The 23,479-nt window shown below is 38.7% G+C and overlaps 3 protein-coding genes across 3 annotated transcripts; 1 reads left to right on the top strand and 2 right to left on the bottom strand.

The window, feature by feature from the left end:
• Positions 1-927: 927 nt before the first annotated feature.
• LOC132133735 (estradiol 17-beta-dehydrogenase 2-like) lies at positions 928-7,289 on the top strand. Its single transcript, XM_059546662.1, has 5 exons — positions 928-1,344; positions 2,404-2,616; positions 4,864-5,049; positions 5,192-5,329; positions 6,908-7,289. Exons 1-5 carry the CDS (start codon positions 1,080-1,082, stop codon positions 7,246-7,248), a joined length of 1,143 nt encoding a protein of 380 aa, XP_059402645.1. The 5' UTR covers positions 928-1,079; the 3' UTR covers positions 7,249-7,289.
• A 5,847-nt stretch (positions 7,290-13,136) lies between these two features.
• mphosph6 (M-phase phosphoprotein 6) lies at positions 13,137-15,539 on the bottom strand. Its single transcript, XM_059545909.1, has 5 exons — positions 15,353-15,539; positions 15,108-15,220; positions 14,041-14,131; positions 13,596-13,702; positions 13,137-13,516 (listed from the first exon to the last, which is right to left on the bottom strand). Exons 1-5 carry the CDS (start codon positions 15,410-15,412, stop codon positions 13,375-13,377), a joined length of 513 nt encoding a protein of 170 aa, XP_059401892.1. The 5' UTR covers positions 15,413-15,539; the 3' UTR covers positions 13,137-13,374.
• A 1,809-nt stretch (positions 15,540-17,348) lies between these two features.
• Positions 17,349-21,538, bottom strand: LOC132133397 (sorting nexin-20-like). The gene is made up of 4 exons (XM_059546192.1): positions 20,942-21,538; positions 20,507-20,536; positions 19,723-20,100; positions 17,349-18,491 (listed from the first exon to the last, which is right to left on the bottom strand). The coding sequence occupies exons 3-4, from the start codon at positions 19,885-19,887 to the stop codon at positions 17,823-17,825; spliced, it is 834 nt and encodes a 277-aa protein (XP_059402175.1). The 5' UTR covers positions 19,888-20,100; positions 20,507-20,536; positions 20,942-21,538; the 3' UTR covers positions 17,349-17,822.
• Between the last annotated feature and the right edge of the window lie 1,941 nt (positions 21,539-23,479).

Below are 23,479 nucleotides of genomic sequence, written 5' to 3'. Positions count from 1 at the left end.
AATGTATTACAAAATGTGTTCATACCAAAATCAGTTGATGTTTATGAAAGCGAATCCAAATGGTGCGCTCCTCATTTAAGAGTCACACTCATGGTCTGCATGGTCAAAAGTGACCGGACACCTGAATATATTTTTTTCTCTTCTCAGTAAAATCAATCTAATTTATTTTTGTTTAAAAATATTTGTTCTCTTGTATTTCGAGAGAATGTCAGGGTACTAATTGATATTAATGCAATAAAAATGAATCAATTAATGCAGTATTTCAGAATAAAATAGAGAGTAGGCTTTTAAAATCAAACACATTTTTGAAGGCAGAATATCACTTCCTGGTAGGAAATAAAATATGCATAATTATACATAATTGTTTACTTTTATTAGGTTGTGGATTTAAGAAAAAATGTGTGTGTGTGTGTGTGTGTGTGTGTGTGTGTGAGTGGATGTGTGTGAGTGGATGTATCCGTTTTACACTCTTGATGTTTTAGAGTGTAGCCCCTTCCTTGTTGTCCACTTTTTTTTATTTGACTGCATTGTAGTTGAATTATTGATTTTATTTGACATAGTTGCAGTGTTACAGTCACACCAGTTCATATGTGTGTGTACAAGTGTGTGTCCACGTGTGTGTGAGTTGGTGTGTTGATTTTGCACTCTAGATGTTTTAGTTTCACCCCATTCATTGATGTGCAATTTTTGTCTGCATTTTTCCCCCCATTTCCCATTCATTTCCTATGTTTGGTAATTTTTGACCATGAGTGTGACCATTTTTTTTTATATAGTTTCCGTTGGTTTCCATTAAACTCTGTTTCTTAAGATAAAACATGGACTGAAGTTTACATAATAAAATGAAGAGTTTTTCCACAGCCATAGGCACGTTTGCACAAGACTAAATTTGACTTATGATATGCACTGGTTGAGGGCGGGATTCACTTCTGTGTGCAGTATGAAGCATAAAACCTGAAAGATTTACAAGATTCACACACTTATCAAACCAGCTGAGCACAACAGGCAGGTTGTAATCTCACAGGCGCCTTTCTAGATCTCCTGATAGCATTGGCTGCTTCATTCCTGAGCGTCGTGTAGAAATGGAGGGGATTGTAGAAGACTGTCTGGGTTTTCTATACGATCTGCTGGTGGTAATATGTGTTGGGGTGCTGCTTCTGCGGGCTGCTGAGGGCCGGTCAGTGAGGTGGTTGGTGTTGCTCATGGTTTCTGGAGGGATCTTAAGCTGCTTGGTCCATCCAAGCGCCCTTAAAGTGGGGATTGTGAGTGTGCTGTGTAGTGTCATCCACTATGTAGGGAGAGAAGAGGTCATGTTGCCAACTCAAAACAAGGCAGTACTTATCACAGGTAAGACACTATCCTGTATGGTCCTGTCAGACTGTGCATAACTGGCTAAATTCTGTCTTTGTGCATTTGTATATATAGTATGAATCTCAGCATATATGAATTGTCTTTCACTGCTTTTGTTATTGTTTGAATTATTTAGTTTTGAGTTTCATGAAACCTTTCAAGAATGATTAAATGAGAATTTATAACTTGTATTAAGAAATTTGTATTTATATATATATATATATACAATTTCTGTATTTCTTAATACAAGTTGTAAATTCTCATTTAATCATTCTTGAAAGGTTTCATGAAACTCAAACTAAATAATTCAAACAATAACAAAATCAGCGAAAGACAATTAATATATGCTGAGATTCATACTATATATATATATATATATATTGCATCATGACATTGTTTTATGATATTTAAGCTTATTTCCTCAAGTCCTAATCCTGTAATAAAAAAATAAATAATTACATAAATCAGTCTTATTTAATGACATCAATGTCATCAGCAATGACAGTATCTATCTATACACATTTGAATAATAAAAATTTTATAAATTTAGGTATATATTACATCTGAAAAAATCTAATGCCTTGAGTAAGAATAAACGTTATTCAAGCGATTAATACAATTAAGTATTTTATGGTACTGAGAATATGATCTTTGCATTACAGTAATGAGAATTGGGCGTAAATGTTATTAATTGTCATGAAAATAATGTCACTGTTCACAAAATATTAATGGTCTAACATTTTCTTTATGCAATGAAATGTAAACATTTCACCCAGTAAATCAATATTTCTCTGCCACCCTCGTGTACTTTGCACTGTGAACTTATCTGAGTAAGTTTAACAGCACTTCTTCCTGTAAGATCGTAAATCACGGCTGCATTCTTGTGATGACACTTAACACAGACTGGTTTCTGGTTTCAAACATTAACTGCTGTATTATAAGATGCTTTCAATGACTCCAGACTGCAACAGCTGACCAAAATGATCCATAATGCACTGGAAGTTTGGAATTGTAGCAGTGTGATTATGTCAGGAACTGAGCTTGTGTTTGTCTCAGGTTGTGATTCGGGTTTTGGTCATGATCTGGCCAGGTTTTTGGACAGCGCTGGGATGAGGGTGTTTGCAGGGGTTCTGGATGAACACAGTCCTGGAGCTCTGAAGCTGAAGAAAGATGCATCTCAAAACCTCACTGTCCTACAGTTAGACATCACCAACAGCAGCCAGATCACACAGGCACATCAGTACATCCAGAGTCAAACAGGCAAAACAGGTAACAATAGAACCGCTATGAATGAATAAATACCACTACAAACACTCAAAACATACTAAAAACCAAGAACACCACTTTAGCAACAGCATAACAACTACCTAGAACACCCTAGCAACCACTTAGCAATGTTTTAGCAACCAAACAGTTGTAGTTAGTAACCTCTTAGCAAAAAACAAGACCACTTCCCAGAACACCCACTTAGCAATATCCTAGCAACTATCCACAACATTCAACCAACAGCATAGCATCTATATGGAAAGCACTGGCAACCAACCAGAACACCTTAAAGTAACCACTTAGCAACATCTGGGCAATTGTCAAGAACACTCTAGCAACTTTCCAGAACACCCACTTAGCAAAATGTTAGCAACTATCCAGAACACTCAGGCAACAGCAGAGCATCTGTAAAGATGACGCTTGTTAACACCAGAGACAATTACTGAGACATGCCACTTCCTCAATCCTCAATACAACTATATAAGGAAAACCCGTAACCGTAAAGATGGCGGTTGTATGCACATGTCCCGCCCCTCCCGCTGCGCCAATCATCTGCTTTTAACAGTCAAGCCGGGAAACAACGCTGCTGCGTGTCAAGACGAAAGCGTATAATTTTCACGTGTTATTAAGCCTTGCCACTTGCCAATGTAACCATTCAAAAGACTTTAAAGCATTCAAACACAAGACGCAGAAAAGCTGAACTGAGCAGCTGGTTACTCGCGCGCTGTGCTCGGTGCGCACGCGGAGAGAGAGCCACGTCTCACAGACAGCAACACTGAACCGACCTCTCGTTTGTGAAGTTCTCCTTTAAGTTCCTCCTGCACCTGAACGAACAACAACAAATCGCAGTTTAAAACAAACAGAAAAGGATGTGTAAGAGCCCACTTCAGCACCACGGTACAAACCTTGTAAGTGAACTATGAGGGCAAAAAAAAAAAAACAGAAACAAAATAATCATTCATTAATCGTAATCAAGGTAAAATGTTCAATTAATCGAGATTTTGACTTTAGGCCATAATCGTCCAGCCCTAATACCTAGTGAACACTCTAGTAACCACTTTACAACAAACTAATAAAAAACACCTTGGTGACAGTATAGAAACCACATAAAACACCCTAACAATCATCTAGGACATTCTAGCAATCGCACAGAAAAAGGTTCAATTGGTCCGCATTATTAAAGAGAAAAAAACTTGCTCACTTCAATACACTATATTCTGCATGAGATTGCATACACTAGACAATTCAGATGTTACGAAAAGGGCGCAAACGCAGGGTTAATTGTAATACTACTAAATTTAAACATTTCCACATAACAAAATGTGCAAAATTTTGCAATATTTCCTTGACGTATCATCTACGTTTAGAGAAAAATTTGCCAATGTTCAGAAATCTTTTGAAGATATTGCTGAACATTTATTTAACCATTGCAAAAATACACTCCTGCCTGAACTTAATGTCATAGTTTTTTTTTAAGCAAAACACATCGATTTTTTTTTTTTTTTTTTTTTACCTATTTCACAATTATTTTAATCTCCAAACTGTTTTAGATAGTTCTGCTTTGTTTCTTATGCTGTTCTAAAAAAAAATGTTTGATTGTGCTCCGTTCTCGCTGACAAATACTTAATTTTTGTCATCAAGCGTTTAAATAAGATTAGGCTTGTCAACCTTTTTTTTTTTTTTTTTTTTTTTTTATATTTTGGTGGGTCGTGAAATAGATTACACTTGTCTAGGTGGGTCGTGGAATGGAAAAGTTTGGGAACCCCTGACCTAGAGCACATGGTAACCATTTGACAATGACCCATTAACACCTACACAGTAACCACACTAAACACTTAGAAACCTCATAACAATCAAAACAGTAATCCTAAAAACCCTAGCGAGTGCATGAGCATCCCAGTGATTGCAAAGCAACGACCCACTTAAGCGACTTTTTAGAAAAACATTGTAGCAAATATCCAGAACAACCTAGCAACTGCATAGTAGATCCGAATGCCAAAGAAACTGCAAAGCAACCATCCAAAATATCCCAGCAATGCCCCTTCACACATAACAACCCAGGACACCCAAGAAACCGCATAGCCACAGGCTACAAACCACTCAAATAACAACACTGCAGCAACCACATGCAGTAGCAATGCCCTAGCAACCTCTCACATAACTCATTAAATGTTACCGTTCAAAGTTTAGTAGTATGTATACAGACCAGTGCATTTATGTTGTTTTTTGTGACTCATCTCTTGTGGACAGGACTTTGGGCACTTGTGAACAATGCTGGAGTGCTGGGATATGTTTGCGATGGAGAAATTCTGCCAATTAAAATGTATAAAAAATTCCTAGATGTGAATTTTATTGGTAGTGTGGAGATGACTCAAGTCTTTCTGCCTCAAATACGACAATCAAAAGGACGACTCATCAGTATAGCCAGTATGGCAGGTAAACTTTATGTAAACATGCATTTTTGTAGACCTCAGGTACTTAATAGTCTCTTACAAAACATATATCCTAATCCCATTAAGGAGTATATAAATCCCAGTAAGCACTAACAGCTTTGAAATGAACCATTGGTTTCCTTCAGGAGAAGTTCCACTTTCTGGATTCGCAGGATATGGGGCGTCTAAAGCAGCGCTGATCTCCTTCAGTGGAGCGATTAGACAGGAACTCTCACGCTGGGGAGTCAAAGTCATCATCATTCAACCTGGAGCTTTCAAAACAAGTGAGAATAAAGGCCCTTTCACACCAAGAACAATTACTATAATGATGACCATTAGAGTCCACACCAACACAAACAGTTGTTTATTATAAGCGTGCTGCAGATATTAAATGCTCAAACCCTGAAAACTGAATGGAATCCGATTGGCTGTCAATTTTTTTTTTTCATTCTCAAGCTTGAAAAATTTTTTTTTCAGAAAGTTATTCCAACGATATCGTTTCCATGTTGGTATTGTTATAGCTATTGTATAAACTTCCCGATTTGCCCAGAATTTTAACGATTATTAACACTTTGTGGTTATTGTTATCGCCCTTGATGTGAGCAGCCCATAAGAAAGCAAGCCAATGAAAAAAAAATGTGTTTTTTTTTTTTGTAGTTTAACACTATTTTCATGACAATTAAAGGTGCATTAGGTAGTTTTCTAGCTAGCATTAACATCAATGTTTCTTTCGTGTTCAAATACCACAGTGGTATTATAGTTTTAAGTTGCTTCCGAAACCACGTTATTGAAACTAAGGATGGGCATTTCAAGCAAATATAATATTCGATGATCGATATTAATAGATTATTATATGAAAATCGCACCCCTCCCCCACATGCATGCCAAAGGAATCAGCACCGAAAACATGGGAATTTTTTTTTTCAATAATTGCACAGCCTATTCAATATTCTATAATTAAATCAACTAATCGAATATTCAAAAATTGTGACCCATCCCTACTTGTAACACGAAGATAGCGGGTTTGAATCTCAGGTCCAGCGGGAATTGTCTGTAGGGAGTGGATGACCACTCTTCCACCCTCAATATCACGACTGAGGTGAGACCCTTGAGCAAGACCCGAACCCCCAACTCCACCTTGGGCGCTGCAGCAATATGGCTGCCCACTGCTGGGTGTGTGTTCACTACTGTGTGTGTGCACTTGGATGGATTAAATACAGAGCACAGATTGCAAGTATGGGACACCATGTCACATCACTTTCACATTTCTTATTAACAACCTATGAGCATTAAGGTTCTTTCCAAGGCTTACCGAAATGTTGATTCAACATAGCAGCATTTACATTTACATTACATTTAGCTGACGCTTTTATCCAAAGCGACTTACAATTGCTATATATGTCAGAGGTCGCACGCCTCTGGAGCAACTAGGGGTTAAGTGTCTTGCTCAGGGACACATTGGTGTCTCACAATGGATTCGAACCCAGGTCTCTCATACCAAAGGCATGTGTCTTATCCACTACGCCAACACCACTCAGCAGCAAAATACATTGACAGGGGTGACCGGCACCATACATGAATAAAACACTTTTTTTTTTATAGAATACCATGAGTAAAGTTGTAATCTCAGGTAAACGTTTACTTTTAATATTACAAAAAACAACTTATTTCATAAACTTCAATTAGGACTACTACATGCACCCTTAAAGGAATAGTCCACCCATCAATGTATATTCCGTCAGCACTTATTCATGTTTAGTGCTATTATTTTCTGTGAAACACAAGAGAATAAAGGATATTAAATATATATACAGGTTTTCTATTAACTTTTGTTAATTTTGTCAACAAAATCAATTTTCCAGATATTTTGGGCAACAGAGAGCAGTGGAATAGTGCTCAGGAGGACATCCTCAGTGGTTTGGCTCAGGAAGTGATGGCGTCTTATGGAGAAGAATACATCCGCTCAATGCAGCGGCGGCTGGTCAACATGTCTTCAGTATCAAGCTCAGACATGGGGCCATTTCTTGAGGCTTTAAAGCATGCCATACTGTCCCCAAGACCAAAGCCCTTCTACTACCCCGGGGACTCTGCGTGGGCTCTTCCATTTCTCTACAGACACAGCCCCACTTCACTGTCTGACAGAGTCTTCTCACAAGTCTTTCTGAGCAGTGATGAGCAGCCAGCAGAACTCTTGCACACTTGAGTTGTGACTGTTTACTGATACTAATAGACTTGCAAACTTAACATTTAAAGGCCTCATTTGACTTTCTGTGAACAATTTAGGTGAGCAAATACCACGGCATCAGCAGTTATTTTACACTTTAGCATGAAAGTACGGTCACATTTATCATTGTTCTGCGAATTTTCACGGGCGAAAGATTTTCTCCAGGCAGATTTCGCAACAGGTTCAACCCACGTTGACCAACAGAAAGCTGCTAGGTTTGAAAGTGACTGCATTGCTGCATTATAAACAATATCGCCAAAATTTCACTAATGTGGCTTAAAGGGTACATAACATACACAGTTTCACCTAATCTTATGATCTCATTATAATCTTGAGTACCTATGGAGTAGTACTGCATCCTTCATATATCCAAAAAGTCTTTAATTTTATCATATTTATATTAAAAAAAATACAGCTTTCCGATTCTTTCCGGAAAAAGCCGAGCTGCTGGAGGCGTTCCGTGAGCGGAGCTATAATACTGAGGTTGCCTTTCAAGGGAACTTTGAACTGCGTCCTCTAGGGGGTCGATATGGGGAACACCTCATTGTGACCCATGTCTGAAGCATACAATGAAAAACCGCCAACGCGTTGGCCGGCGACAGCCTCTGACGTCACTACCGGCGCGACTATAAATAAGCGCCCGGAGAGCACGTCATTTATCTTCTTTGTCTTCATTGACTGTTTTGTTTGAAGCGTGCATTCTGAGAGAACGACCACGGTAAGAGCGATCTTTCTCTGTTTATCATGGCATCCACTAGTAAGGCGTTTAGACAGTGTGTACATCCGTGTCGGCGTTATTTGACACCTGATGACACACACAGTCTTTGCGTCTCTTGTTTGGGTGAAGAGCACGCACGCAATGTCCTTGAGGGAGCGATCTGCGTGCACTGCGAGCGTTTTTCTATGAAAAAGCCCTGCTCTCGTCTGTCTCTCTTTTCGAGGAAAGAGGGACGGCCGTCAGATTCCTGCGGTTCAGGACCCGCCGCTGCTGAGGCACGGAGGAGAATGAGCTCGTGGGGATCGCAGATGGAGTTCGCTGAGGAGTTTAGAGAAGGACCTTCCCTTTCGCGCTCTTTGGCAGCAGACGAGAGCGAACTTCAGGAGGAAGATGTGTTGTCATTAACCCTTTCTGATACTGAAGTTAGTGGTCTGCTGGGTTCTGCCCAGGAAGAGCAGGAGATGTTTGAGGGTGGGGAAGAAGCTGAGGCTAAGTCTCCTAAATCCTCCTGCCCTGCGTATGTGGAGCTGTTAGAGGTTATGGATCGCGCCACGGCAAAGTTGGACTTGCCATGGAAGCGTGCCAGCAAAGTGACGCCGCGAGGTCGTATCCTTCGGTTACGCATCCATCGGTTTCAGCATATGAGTTATGCCAATATCGAGGCAATGTGCGAAAACAACTATGAGAGGATGCCCCCTGTGGAAGAGACCCTAGCTAGCTATCTCTCTCTGTGGGGGAAACATCCTCTCTTAAATCTCCCTCTTTGCCATCTAAGCCCCTCCAGAATACATCCCGCTTAAATGGCAGAGCATACACAGCAGCAGGTCAGGCTGTGGCTTCGTTGCACATGATGGCAGTGCTTCAGGCTTATCAGGCTGACCTGCTGAAGGACCTGGATGAAGGCGAGGGCCTTTCAGCTGATCAGGTTGCTGAGCTGCGCTGCACCACAGACCTCTGAGGATCAAAGATAGGCGCAGAAGGCTAGTGTTGCGGCTCGCGCTCCTCCCCCGCCGACAGGTAAGGGTAAGAGGAATCGTGGGTCACGAGGAGGTAAGCAGGACCTGAGGGATGAATCGGAGTGATACCTAACGTAGCTACTCATTCCCTTGGGTGTTTTTTAACTTCTGTTTTTTATCCTCCTTTGCCTAATTCCCCTGTAGCTCTCTACTAAAAAAAAAAAAAAAAAAAAACTCTGAGTTTCCTTTACAGTGCTCCGGTATTAGGCGGCCGAGGTCACAGGCTTCTGCGGGAGCCTCGCTGATCATCAAAGCTGGCTCAGCACTGCAGGGAATTTCTTGGATGTCTGGCCAGGTCAACCTTCGGGGCCTCCTGGCCACTTAAGTCCCTCAACGGTGGTCCCAGGGAGAACTCCTCTCGCTGAGAGCAGTCACATTCCTGGGCATCTTAATATGGGAACAGACATCCTGTTGAGGCAGGGGCCGAGGCCCGGGGAATGGCGGCTTCACACTGAGGTGATGAAGCAGAGTTGTAGGGGTTGGCCAGACTCGGGTGGATCTGTTGCGACTCAATAGAGCATCGCGCTGTTCCCTCTGGCTTCCTCTGACTCATCCAGCTCCAATGGGGCTGGACGCCATTGTACGGACATGGCCGAGGCTTCATCTGTACGTTTTTTCCCCCGATTGCTCTGCAACCGGGAGTTCTGGAGAGAGTGCGCCAGGACGGTGTTCGGCTGCTATTAGTAGCCCCGTTCTGGCCAGGTATGATTCCTGGGCCTGATTTCTCTTTTTTGACGGTACTCCATGGGAGGTTCCTGTCAGGAGAGATCTCCTCTCGCAGGCGGAGGGTGCGCCCCCACATGGAGCTTAGAGGCTGTAGGTGTTATCTCTGAGAAGGCACAACTCGTAGCTTCCGGTTTCTCAACCGAGGTTTTTTTGAAGACCGTTTTCCAATCCAAAGCTCCCTCAATGTTGAGGGGATATCTGGGTGTTTCTCATGGTAGTAAGCAGCGCTCCCCTTTTCCAAGAAGGGTCGCATATGAGCGCGCTACTCTAAATTCTGAGTTCTCCTCTCATATGAGACGGAGTTCTCTGTTTTTTCCCCCAGAGCGCTCAGATTGGGTTGATGACTCTCAAACATACTGTTTTGAGATGCACCATTCCATTTGTGAGAGGCTCGATCAGAGTGCCACGAGAGCCCCTCCTTTGAACAGTATTTCGAAATCCATGTTATGGTAAGTGTACACACGAGGTCTTTGTGCACTTTCTGAAATCCACACTGTGGTAAGTTCGCACGCTAGTGCTCTGCGTTCTTTCTTAAATCCTTTATGGTGAGGGCTTCGCGCGGTTGCTTCGTGCCCTTTCTTGAGTTGGTAAAAGCCCCGTTCATCTTGGGCGCCACTCCACCCATGTATCCTCGGATACCCATCTAAACAGGGTGTTGCTGCTAGGGATCTGTTGAGACAGAATTTTTCAGCAAGCTTGTGCGAGAGCAAGCGGTTAACCCTGTGTGACAGGCGAGACCTTGTATAAATACTGGGTTCTTAGCCATATCCCTTTAAAGGAATCCTTCTTGATTCCAAGCCTTGAGCTCTACCCTGGGTCGAGGCCCTAACAGGTAAGTTGTGTATGTAGCCTTAGGCCTCTAGCCATAAGGGATAATGTCACGGACAGCCGTCTAAACGTCCCAGGGGCAACTCACATGGAAATGGTAGAGTTGGTACTTAGTGTTTGCCATGGTTCTGGCCTGCACTCCCCTCAGCATGGCGGCGTGGGTATACTGTTCCCCATAGCGACCCCCTAGAGGACGCAGTTCGAAGTCCCTTGAAAGGGAACGTCTCAGGTTACGAATGTAACCTTGGTTCCCTGAGTAGGGAACGAGACACTGCGTCCTCTAACTTCCTAAGCCATGCTTCGGACGCAAGCTTCAGACGAAGAAGTAAATAACGTGCTCTCCGGGTGCTTATTTATAGTCGCGCCAGTAGTGACGTCAGAGGCTGTCGCCGGCCAACGCGTTGACGTTTTTTCATTGTATGCTTCAGACATGGGTCACGACGAGGTTTTCCCCATAGCGACCCCCTAGAGGACGCAGTGTCTCGTTCCCTACTCAGGGAACCAAGGTTACATTTGTAACCTGAGACGTTTCGTGTTGTTTCCATTAACATATATTCACTTATGTGCTGATTTCCAACAAAATACAGAAATCTGATGCAATTGTACTTACATGAATGGGGTCTTTTATCACAGGGACGGCTCCATGTTTTAATAGCAAACGATGTGCAAATCCAGCGTTGACTTGGGTCTTGTTTATAAAACATTCATCACTCAAATGAACAGAACACACAAACACACTTGATACACTCCTACCCCGGAAAAACAAACTGCATCCACTGTTCATGGTTCTTGGGGAAGCTGAACACGGTAAACTTTCCCTCAGATCCAAAACTGCACTTATTTGGAGGCATTCTTGAACAAATCCTACGCAGCGCTGCCGACGATTTTGAAGCGCGTTGATGTGTGCGATCTCGCTCTCCTCTGGTCAATGTCTGTGCGCTGGCGCGCTTTTCCGGGAGAAATGGTCATATAAGGACTTCCGTTCTCGTCTACGTCATTAGATCCACGATCGAAAAAAAACCCAGCCGAAACCACTGATCTATAATATAGAACTGGATTGCTCATGACGTCATTAAAGTGAAGCCGCCGCGCCGCCATATTGGTAATCCCTAGTGTGCGTAAATGTTCCATTGAATTAATAGGAAATTGTATGATTTTAATGAGAAAACATCACCTAACAAGTCAGCGTTTATAAATGTGAAGTATCTCTGTACATTATTACAATGCAAACACCCTAGGCATGTAAATGGTTATTTTTTAAAGGTCGCGAATTTCCCCTACTTATTAAAAAGCTACGTTCAGTAGCGAACATGAACACGATAAACATCAGACCGACACAACCTCAACATATATAACAAAATACAAACTGCTCATTCTGAAATCTGAATTTATTCAGAGAAATAACTGACTATATACAGTACGGTTTTAAAGACATAAAGCTTTATTTCGATTGAATGTATCGCTTATACTGCCCAAAAGACTGTAAACACTGCAGATAACATCTGAAGTAAAGATGAATTTACATACACATAACATAAAAACGAATCCCATTTGACTGATTTGTTCAAATACAGTTATTTTAGGACAGCGGTTTGAATGTAACTCAATGGTGCTCTCTGCTGGTAGGGATTAGTAAGATGGCAGATCGAACACTTCCGGTGGCTTCACTGACTGTTGGCAGTTTAGAACCATAGACAGTAAAAGAAATGGACACAGCGACCCCATTGAAACTCAATTGAGACAAGTGAAGCCCATTTTTAGCACTTCCGTTTCTGACGCGCAGACTCAAACTAAGCTTGATGACGACAGCAACCTGTCTGACAGATGTAAATCTTCTAGTGGCTGTGCGTGCAAACTGCCATCGTTAATCTTGCAGAGACGGCGAGCTTGAGCGGGGAGTTCTTTGGCGTGAGTGAGCAGGATTAAGTATTCTGATTAATTATTTTTTATAGTATTTTAAAATGTAACGCCAGTACGCCATATTAAGTTAATTGCCTGCGAGCTTCTCCTCCTGTCTGTACGGTAATTTCTCTACTGTGCGACAGAGAGTCGAGTGGTTATGACAAAATCGTTAGCCTATTTTTACAAAAACTGTTTCTACGAGGCCATAATGTAACAAAGAAGGTAATGGAGCCCTTTATACATTGTTGTGTATCTTTAGAAATAAATAATGGACAAATGGAGTTTTTAAACGCCTCAGATGTAAAGTTATTCGCTGTCAAAGTGATGCCAAAATGAATGGAAGGTCAATGGGATGCTAACGCAAGTGAAGTTCTGCTACAAGATGGCGGCACCCGGCCGACTTCAACTTCCGGTCGGCTTCCTTTCCGCCTGTTTAGAACGCGATGAGAGATCGATCAGTGGCCGAAACTTGTACCAACCCGGAAGTAAGATTTTCGGCACAGAAATTCTCAGTCATTCTTCTAAATTATTTTTTACAACTGTGGCCATGTTTAGCATGAGAATCCATCTATTTAACACTGTGAACAACTCTGAATACACGAAATACCATTGTACCCCCCTTTAATGTTTTAAAGCCATTATTGAAATCTTATCCTTTTTTAATAAAGCACTGGTCATCCAGGTCAGGTTTTATTTTTTTTTAGGTTGGTACATTTAATTGTGAGAAAAAAAAAAAAAAAGTATACAGTCTTGTTCAAACAAATCCATAAAAACACTTTTACCTTTTTCATGAAATGTTGGCCTTTTAACAATGTCATTAAACATAAAAATAAAAATTTAAAATAAAAAAAAATAAAAAAAAGTCCACTGCATAAAAAATAAATATATATATGGTAGACCTGTGAATAAAAAGTCTCAGTCCTGAGGTTTCAGAAAAGCCCTTTTGGGTTGATCATCAACAACATTGCAGTTGACGTCCTCTTCACTCTTAATAACCGTGGAGCGATTTCGTTTCTTGGCAAACTTCTTTCTCATACTCTCAACCATACTTTCATATCTGAAGGAGAAAGCAAATAGCAATCAATGTCCTTCCCTCCTGTACAATGACATCACTTTGAGATCATTTCCTCTCTCACCTTCTGGCCATCTCTTCATCTGTGATATCTGTTTCCATTCTGCTCACATTGCCATCCTCATCGTCCTCGTCTTCCTCTTTGTGTGTGTTCATTAGTAACATTAATTTCTACAAGAGATTGAGTTTGCTGATCAATGAAATGTTCAGTGCACAATCATGACATTAATTCGATGAGACAGTTCTGAAAGAAACATTCACAACATGAGCAAATATTTCAGATTCCAGGTCTCAAATCTGTGATACTGATAAAAATAAACAAAACTCCATTTATGAGCAAGTACACAAATAAAATTAGTGCTTTGCTTAACCCCAATCCATTTTCAAATCATGCTCAAATAACATACATAACACAATACATAATGCTTTTTTAATTATTATTAATTTTTGGGGGTAAAAAATGGAAGCAAACTTGTGGTCTCATATTTCATAAAGTTTTACAAAAGTACCTCAACTTCAGGATTGAATCCTCTGAACGACATTCTCCCAAAAACCAAATCCTCACAGGGAGCGTAGCTTCTCTCCTCGATGATATGGTTTCTGGTCAAATGAAAAGGGTCACACTTTAGAATAATGGTCCATTAGTTAATGTTAGTTAATTCATTAATTAACATGAACAAACAACGAACAATGCATTACTGTATTTATTCATCTTTGTTAATGTTCATGAATGTTAGTTACAGTTAATCATTGTTAGTTCATGCTAATTCACAGTGCATTAACTAATGTTAACAAGCACAACTTTTTATCTGAATAATGCATTAGTAAATGCTGAAATTAACATCAACTAAGATTAATAAATGCTGTAGAAGGATTGTTCTTGCTTAGTTCATGTTAACTAAAGTAGTTAACTAACATTAACTAATGGACCATTATTCTAAAGTGTTACCATGAAAAGTTCCTAGTAATGTTTTTATTTTTATTTTATTATAAATAATGCATGAAAAATTTGAAGGTATTCTGTCACTTAATTGCCCATGAAATGTGTCATTGGTTAGTGGATATGAAATCAGTTCTCCTCAAGTTCACAAATCTCCTAGCAGAGCAATCACGTTTATCAATATCAATATAGTCCACTAACATCCACTATGAGATTATGAGATAAAGTCAAAATTAAGTCATTATGACAAAAAGTAGAAACTGTCGATTATTTTGTCATTTTAGTCAACTTAGATTTTGTTACATTATAATCATTAAAACTTTTTTTTCATTGTTTTGACTTTCTAACTCAAACACGACGTTGTATTTCATAATTTCAATATTTCTTTTCATGTCAATTTCGAATGCTGTCATATTTACATCTGTCATAGTTTTCAACCTTTTATCTCATAAACAGGATATAAATTTGTCATAATTACAACAACTTTTGATCATAATTTACAAAGTTTTTTTGTTTTTGTGGCGGAAACGGGCTTCCATAGATATTTGTTACGTCACACAATGCCATTAAGACATTGTGTGTCCAAAAACAGTTTTCTGAGGACAGGCTATCAGTGAGATGTGGGTGAGGTCTCACTCTTTGGCCTTGAGCTCAGGAAGGTCCAGGAACCAGTGCTCATCACTGATGATCCTCTTCTCCTCCTCATCCAGCTGCTTCTTCAGCTCTGCGTCCAAGCCTCGCTGCATGAACTACACACAGACACAGCGAAGCATGACGCTCGAAACAAAACAACAGACAACTTTAAGAACTTTTTATTACAATTCTAGTTAAAAGTCCACCACTAAATGGTTTCCACAAGTATCAGAGCTGACTCTTCTTACCTTCATCCGCAGGACGTTTTTGGACAGTTTCGCTGCACCGTCCTTCGCCATTGTAGACATGAGCTAAACTACGCGTTTTCACGTGAATGGATTGATTTAAAGAGCTCTTCTTTCAGTTATGAGGCCCACATGGACAGCATGACTGCACGTAGCACAAGAAGCTAAAATAAACACTTGTGCGCATGAAGTCTGCGCACGCGCTGTCGCAACACGTGCAAGGCTCGATTAGTCGCGCAACAAAAATCGACCAGTTTCATATTTAATTAATAGCAGTTTAATAATTTATAGTGTATTATACTTGAATAAAGTATCATTTGCTACTTAAGAGAGATATATATATATATATATATATATATATATATATATATATATATATATATATATATATATATATATATATATATATATATATAGATTTGTTACACTTATTGATTACTCACGTCTGATTAGTTACATTAACCCTCCAAGATTTTTTTTTTTTTATCCTCTACGGTTCAGTGATGCGATAGGTGGCAATACACAACTTTATTTCTTGAAGTGCATCGCTGCACATATTCCTGTATTTCACCACTGTAACTACGTATTTCTACAGTTTTTGTAAATTAGACGTTGTGTACAAATCGCCTCAGTTACACAGTTAAATTCTGACATGCATGTTAAAAACAATGGAATTATAATGTATTTTCTTACTGGGGGATTTTCATAAAAAGTGGCATGAGATAAATTACTTTAGTTATATTTGTTTGTATAATAATAATTCTAACATAATTATTGCTTTCATTCAAATATCAATATACTTGTATAATAAACGATGTAGGCCTTTAGTTTTTCTTTCTTTCTCTTGTTACCACTTCTACCACAGTGGTGTTTGTTTGTTTGTTTGTTTATTTAACAAATACTATGGTGCCATCATGTTTTTGGTCATGTACCACAGTAATACCATAGTACCTTAAGTACAGTGTGGGGTGAAATGCATTGCTAAGTAATTATTTGTAATTTAATTACTTTAAGGGATTTTACTCTTAATTTATCTGTGGTTTAATTTAAGCTACTTCTGATGTAATTGTATAAATACTGTATAAACTATCAAACAATTCTATATAAAACAAAAGTGGATTTAACATAAAAAAAAATAACATCTACGGTAAAAATGTATGTTTTTAATGTAATCTTCTCCCTTTGGTCAGATCAAGATCATGCAATTTGCATAATAAAGTATTGTAATGCAATATTTTTTTAGAGAAATTAATAAGGACAGAAATCTAATTACATCGTATTTTTAGTAGCTAGTAATTCATGACCTTTTTTTAGAGTTATTTACTCAAAAAGCAATGTAAATACCTTGGTATTTATACAGAATATATCCAAGGACTATAAATATTCTGTTTCATAAGATGATTTTGGAGTTGGACAAACACAAATGCAGAAATGTTTGTTGTTCTGCACAGTATGAAGTATTTCATACAAGTAATTAAGTTGTAATTCTAATTTAATCACAAAATTAAATAAGAAAAAAAAGCAAATCTGTGTTTTTGTTTGAAGTTTTGTTTAAACTTCTCTCACAGTTCTTTGACTATTACTGTATGTGTATGGTACTATACAGTAATGAACAAGGTAGTTACTGTGCCCAAGCATAGTATGTCATGATTTAATGAAAGACTGTTTTGGAGATTTAAAACAAAGAAATCTGTTCAAAATAAAGAATATATTGACACAAAAATATATTCAATATAGATATTGATAGACAAATCATTATTTGGGGGCTCGTCCGGGATTTTAACACCAGGACTTCTCATTCCCAAAGTGAGAATCATACCAGTTCACTCAGTTTTTGCTTGTAGGATGCTGTGTTTTGCAAAAGTGTAAATATCTAAATTACAGAAACAAACAAACAAAAAAAAAAATTTCTTTTTTTTAGTTTAAGGTATTTGTATATTTTATTTTAATTCAGCTTTGATCATATTTGAAAATGTATCATATTTCACTTTGAAATTTGAATATTTTTAGGTATCATAAATAATAACAACACACTGACTTAAAAGTGCTCACAATCAGTGAAAGCAATCCAGAATAATTTGCCAGAATGGCATTTAATTTCACAGTTGCACAATTATCCAAAATGAATGGGAAAGATTTGTGGCATACACAAAATATGAGATAAAAGAAATATGGCTTATAAAAATATAAATTCAGAACAAGTCAGAACACGTGCCCAATCCAAAAGAGACTATCCTCATGTTTATAGTGTTTGGGTACTGATATGTGGATGTTGCTATGTGGTTGTTCTGGGTGATTGGGTGGTTTCTTTCTGGTCCAAGTCAAAGGATCCCAAACCAACTCTGTGTGAAATTCTGTGGCGATTTTCATTTGTTTGCATTTTCTTTCAGGTGAGAACCATTAATCCGATAACATAGAACAACTAAAGTTAGATTTTTGGGATTGTTAACAACTAAATAGCTGTTGTTTCTGATTATACAAACTCTTGCACCACCAGTTCTTTAAGGGTCATCTCTGACACCTGCCCATTGGGCAAGTCTTGCATTCTGGTCAGCTCATCCTGTAACTGGGCCACAGGCAGCCCAAGACTGTAACCCAAATCAACAAGAGCCTCCAGCAGGGGCCCTTGATACTGCTGGAGCTCGTAGCGTCTCACCGTGGGTAGAGCTCTTCTGCCAGTTTGAAAAGCTGCGTCAAAGTCTTCTAGATCCCTCTGACACACCAGTATGGCACACAGCGTTGGCACCACCAAAGTAGGGTTGTGAGAAGACAGTTTTTCCTGAAGTACCAACACCTTCTGGAGGCCCTCAAGCGCCCGGGAAAAGCGCCCCCCACGCAGGAGGTCATATGCAGGTTTTAATTCCTTATGAGTGAAGAATGCTAGGAATGCTTGTGATTTTCGGACAAAACGGAGGGAGTACAGCTGAGTAAGATAGTCTCTGAGGGCCACGCGCCGCTCTGCAATGTTCTCCTCTGAGAAGTTGCCCCTTATTTTCTTCCTGGGCATCACAATGTCCTCCATTTCCTCGCTGAAGTCCAGCAGGAGCTCCTGATGAAGGTGGAGGAAGTCTGAGTAGCGTCGCTCGATAGCTACACGCTCACAGTCGTAACTACCTGAGCGGATCACCACAACCTGGTACACCTGAAGGACAGAAATGAGCTGTGAAGGTAGGACTTATGTGGAGGAGACAAGAGAAGCATTGCAGAATGTGTCATGTCTGGTAAAGACGTGCACAGCCAACCATTTTTGATTTGCCAGAATGGACATCCTAAAGCAGGGGTGCCCAATCCTGTTCCTGGAGATCTGCCTCCTGCAAAGTTCAGCTCCAATCCTGATCAATTAATCCAGCTAATTAAGAACTGCAGAAGCACCTGATAATTACAGACAGGTTTGTTGGATCAGGGTTGGAACTGAACTCTGCAGGTAGTTTGATCTTCAGGAATGGGATTGGGTACCCCTGTTCTACAGCAATGTAGTGATGCTCGAAATTGGACTCGATTCTGAGTCCAGGACTAGGATTTTCATGGTTTTTGGACTTGTCTTGAAGCATTTAGATTCTGTCTTTAACTTGAACCGAGTCAAGACAGAGTCCGGTCTTGAGTAGCCTTTTACAACACTGTGGATATGTTTTGTGGTCTGTGCAGCTCTGGACAAGAGATTCATGTGACACTGAAGCAAAAAAAAAGTCTTGACTAAGACTCAACCTATAGGTCTTGGCCTCAACTCAAACTCGAAAGAAATGGGGTTGGCTGCTATAGTCTCACAAGTTAGTCATCTATTCTTTTAAGTCAGTTATATAAAAGCATAGAATGGTCTGTTTTGAAACCAAAAACTAAGACTGATTACCCCTTGGCTAACTGCTGGTAGACTAGTTCTTAATTTCATATAATGAAATTGGATGGGAATCACGGCTAAAACATACAATAAATTAAAATAAAACATACATTCCCATTTTTTGGTTAGCCAGAAAAGTTTTCACTAATGGAAATTACCATTTCCTCCCCTTTCTATGATTTAGGAATGTTCATTTATATGTTTATAAAAGGGAAAAATAACCAAATCCTAACTTTAGCTGAATGCTCTGTGTTTCCTGGGTGGCCATTGTAGTATAAATAACTTGTTTGTATAAAGTTTGCACAAACAAGTAAACTTAAATATTACATTCTTTAATTGTAAAGTAAAAAGGGAAACGGCTGAAAAAAAAATGAAGGCTTGGTGACGTCATACAAAAATTAACGTCATTTCATAGGGAGAGCAAGGTATTATATTTTGGTAAAAGATTGTGGAATAATGGGAAAAACAATTAGTTAGGTCAAAATAGAAAGTAGAGTTTGACTTAATGTTTATATATGCACTATAAGCGTTGACATACCACATATTTAGTGATTGTTTGCTCGATGATTCGCGCGGTGGGGATGTCGAACAGGAGTTTAACGCTTCTGAACTCCCTCTTAACGGCTCTCCAGTGCTGCTGCAGTTCTGCTGTGGTCAGACAGGAGGCGCTAAAACCCCCTTCAGAGGGGGGAATACATGCCATCAGATTCTGCTCTCATGAGGTCAGTTACAACTTAAGGACAGACTTTAACTGACCATTACTAGATGAATTCTCCTGCTGTAGAGACGAATGTTCAGGAGCTGAAGAAACCTCTTCTTTAGGATCCACTGCCTTGGGGTCATGTGCTTCTAGATCTTCCTCCATAACAATGCACTCTAATTTAGCTTTCTGTAAATGAGTTTTACCACAATTCACCTAGAGTCAACATTTCAGATAGCATTTTGGTACAAGGCTGTTGTACAAAAAAATACAATAAAATAAAATATACAGATCGATTTCTTTTTGGGATGATGAAAAATTCATTATGAATCATCCTGAAAATGCACTAAACCATGGATTCTGCAAAATATGCCTGTGAAGATACTATAATTTAAGTCAATTCAATGGCATTTGTTGCATTTATTTGCAAAGTTAATTTCATTATTCTGTTTAGATATTGTTGACAAACACATTTTACTTGTCATCTAGTAAATTTACTGTAATATTTATTACTTTATGTCTCCTTCAATCACAATCAACCCTTAACATACCCGTTATGATTGAACAATACATAACTAAACATGTGCATATCTCTGTAGATAGAGGGAGTGGCTCAACTTACCCCACTGACTCATCTTGGCATCTTGACAAGCTATTAAAAAAGAAAAGAAAACAATGGTGATTATGGATCTGAGCGTTTCCTGTAAAGATGTTACTACTCTTTCAGCACTAGCGGACAAGACTGAATACAGGAAAGTTACAGCTTCTACAACAGTTCTTTCTAATGAATTTTTTTAAAAATAAAAATGTAAGCAGATCCCAAAATTGCACTCGTATCCCTTTCAGTGAAAGGTAAAAGGGCACACTTGCCCAGGGAGTACAACTATAATTAAACCTCTAAAGGAAATGACTCACAAATGTGGTAAGAAGAATTTGACGTTTTGCAGATAACAAAAGATATAAAACGCATGCAAATCTGACCTCGCTCAAGTCGCGTGGTATTATATATTACCTACAAACACGACACACTCAAAATATAAAGAAAATACTGACCCACCTGTGCATATAAACTAAATATGACGCTATACAAACTTTATCTTTGCTGGATTTTTAGACGCAAACACGTTCATATTTCTGTTTTTCATGTAGGCTGAGCTTAACGAGGAAGTGAAAGTTGAAAGAGGGAGTGTCATTTTTCCTCACATGGCACATTCTACCCATTATCATTAGTTTACATGCAGTTAGTCTACACTCTATAGTGAAACAATGACTATCACTGCATCTTCTGCCCCAGAACAAGCTGAAGTCTTCATGGCTGGATTCACTGAGCTGGAAACATTACAGAGATTCTGGTCCATCAGAGCATCTAATGTGTTAATAAAGAGCCCAATGTGTGTCAATGAAATATTCCTCACATCGCTACACCACCAGCACATAAGCAGCTGCTGAGTGTATGTTTGATGGTAGTGATTGTGTTATGTGTTTGTCCAATAGAGTGTGCTGTACAGTTACACTCCAGCCAGACTCTTCTGACAGTGATCTTTATTTTAATCATAGAATACATATCAATTAGCAACTGAAAGATAACATTATGGAGTTGCAATTTGTTTGTTAATTGATTAATTTTTTATTATTAAAAATCTGTTAATTTAAATAAATCAGAAATAAAATACAATGTATGATGAATAAGAGAATGAAAACTAGAAATGCTGCATTGGCAGCATTTTATATATATATATATATATATATATATATATATATATATATATATATTGACAAAAGCACATAAACGCTAAAAGCATAATCTACAATTAAAATGAAAACTCAAAGTATAAAAATAAATGCTAAGTCTAAATATTAATAAATACTACTACAATACTAGTGTATATAAATAGTATTAAAATAAATGAACAAAACTATTAAAAAATATAATGTTTGTGTATCTGTATTAATTTGGGGTCAAAGGCTATTTTATAGAGACGAATATGCATTAAGTGAGTTTGACTCAGTTAAACTTACACTTAGGCCTGGTTTAACAGACAGGACTTAGATCAATCCAGTATTAGACCGTAGTTCAATTAGGACATTTAATTAGCTTTTATAAACGTGACTTAGATAAAGACACTACTGATGTGCATCTTAAGACAAAACAATGACACGGACATATTTTATTAAATCAGTGGAAGTTTCTTTCAGTCAGAGCAGCTTAGACATGCATTTTAGTTTAGGACTACATGCTTAAGCCTTGTCTGTGAAACCAGAACACAGTTGCCTAAACCTAGCCTCTATGTTAAGACCGTGTCTTAGCAACTAGTTTTACCCACTAGCTGCTAACCAAGAGGTAATGAGTCCTGTATTTTGGATTTAACTTAGACTAATTAAAATTTTAAGGTAAGCACATTTTCAAAATATTGACCAGTCTTAAAGAAAAAATTACATGACTAACTTTTAAGACTAGTCTAAACCTTTTATGCAACCAGGGTTTAATTTAAAGCACAATTAAGTTAATTCTCTCAATCTAATGAACAAGTTTTGGTTTGGGTAATGTGCATTTCCATTTTGTGCATTGACAGGAAACTTGAACTTCTTCAGTAGCAGCAGACATTTTATATCAGCATACAAATGTGTTCAACAGTATTTTCATCAAATAAGAATTAGCTGAACATATAAATTCCACAGAAATAACCAAATATGGAAAAATGATCAAAGAGTCTTGCCACTCCAGTTTCACAATGGCTGTTTTATGAGTATATATATCTATAGTTATGAAGAGAGTCAGAGGCGTTCGGATCCAAATGCAGTATTTATTTAGAGAATGGTCAGACAGGCAGAAATCAGGAATGGCGTCAGGTGTGTCAGGGATAACCAGAATCGAAACCAGAAACAAGCGGAGATCGGGGCAGGCAGCAGAGAAATCAGAATCGAATACGAGTCCAAAGATCAAACACGGGAATAACACAAACAGGAGAAAAACGCTCGGAAATGTCAGACAGGCTAAACAAGACTTCGCAAAGTGTCTGTGTGTGAGTGCTGCTTATATGTGTGTGTAAATGAGGTGCAGGTGTGGCAAGGATATTAGCTGATGAAGTGACTCATGGGAGATGTAGTTCAGGTGTGGTGCAACAGTATGAGAGGTGCTAGTGTCCAAGTGATGATATGGTGACATCTGGTGGTTGATGGGTGGAATGGTCCTGAGTGGAGTGCCCTCTACTGAAGTTCATGGGTATTCCAGCTAATGATCGTGACATATATATATATATATATATATATATATATATTGTAATTGTAATGTATATATTGTAATGTAATTTATATAAAAAGGATGAAAATATGATGATTTTTTTTCTTGCCATATTAATCACTGTATGCATTGTGGTTATTGTAAAAAAAAAAAAAAATTCAAGCATCTTTTACCCTGATAAATGATGGTAAGAGTAAAAGGAACATGATGCCGTTTCTATTCCAACAACAGGACAAATGGATTTGGAGCTTCTGCTTCGACACGTTCAGTGTACATCGAGACGACAACAGTCACAACCGGAGCAGACTCTCGGGTGTGAACGGGCCTTAAATGTGCACATGCAGCTTTCTTTAG

The sequence above is a fragment of the Carassius carassius genome, chromosome 50 (assembly GCF_963082965.1).
Source record: "Carassius carassius chromosome 50, fCarCar2.1, whole genome shotgun sequence".
Classification (NCBI taxonomy): domain Eukaryota; kingdom Metazoa; phylum Chordata; class Actinopteri; order Cypriniformes; family Cyprinidae; genus Carassius; species Carassius carassius.
This window is presented reverse-complemented; position numbering and strand designations above follow the sequence as displayed.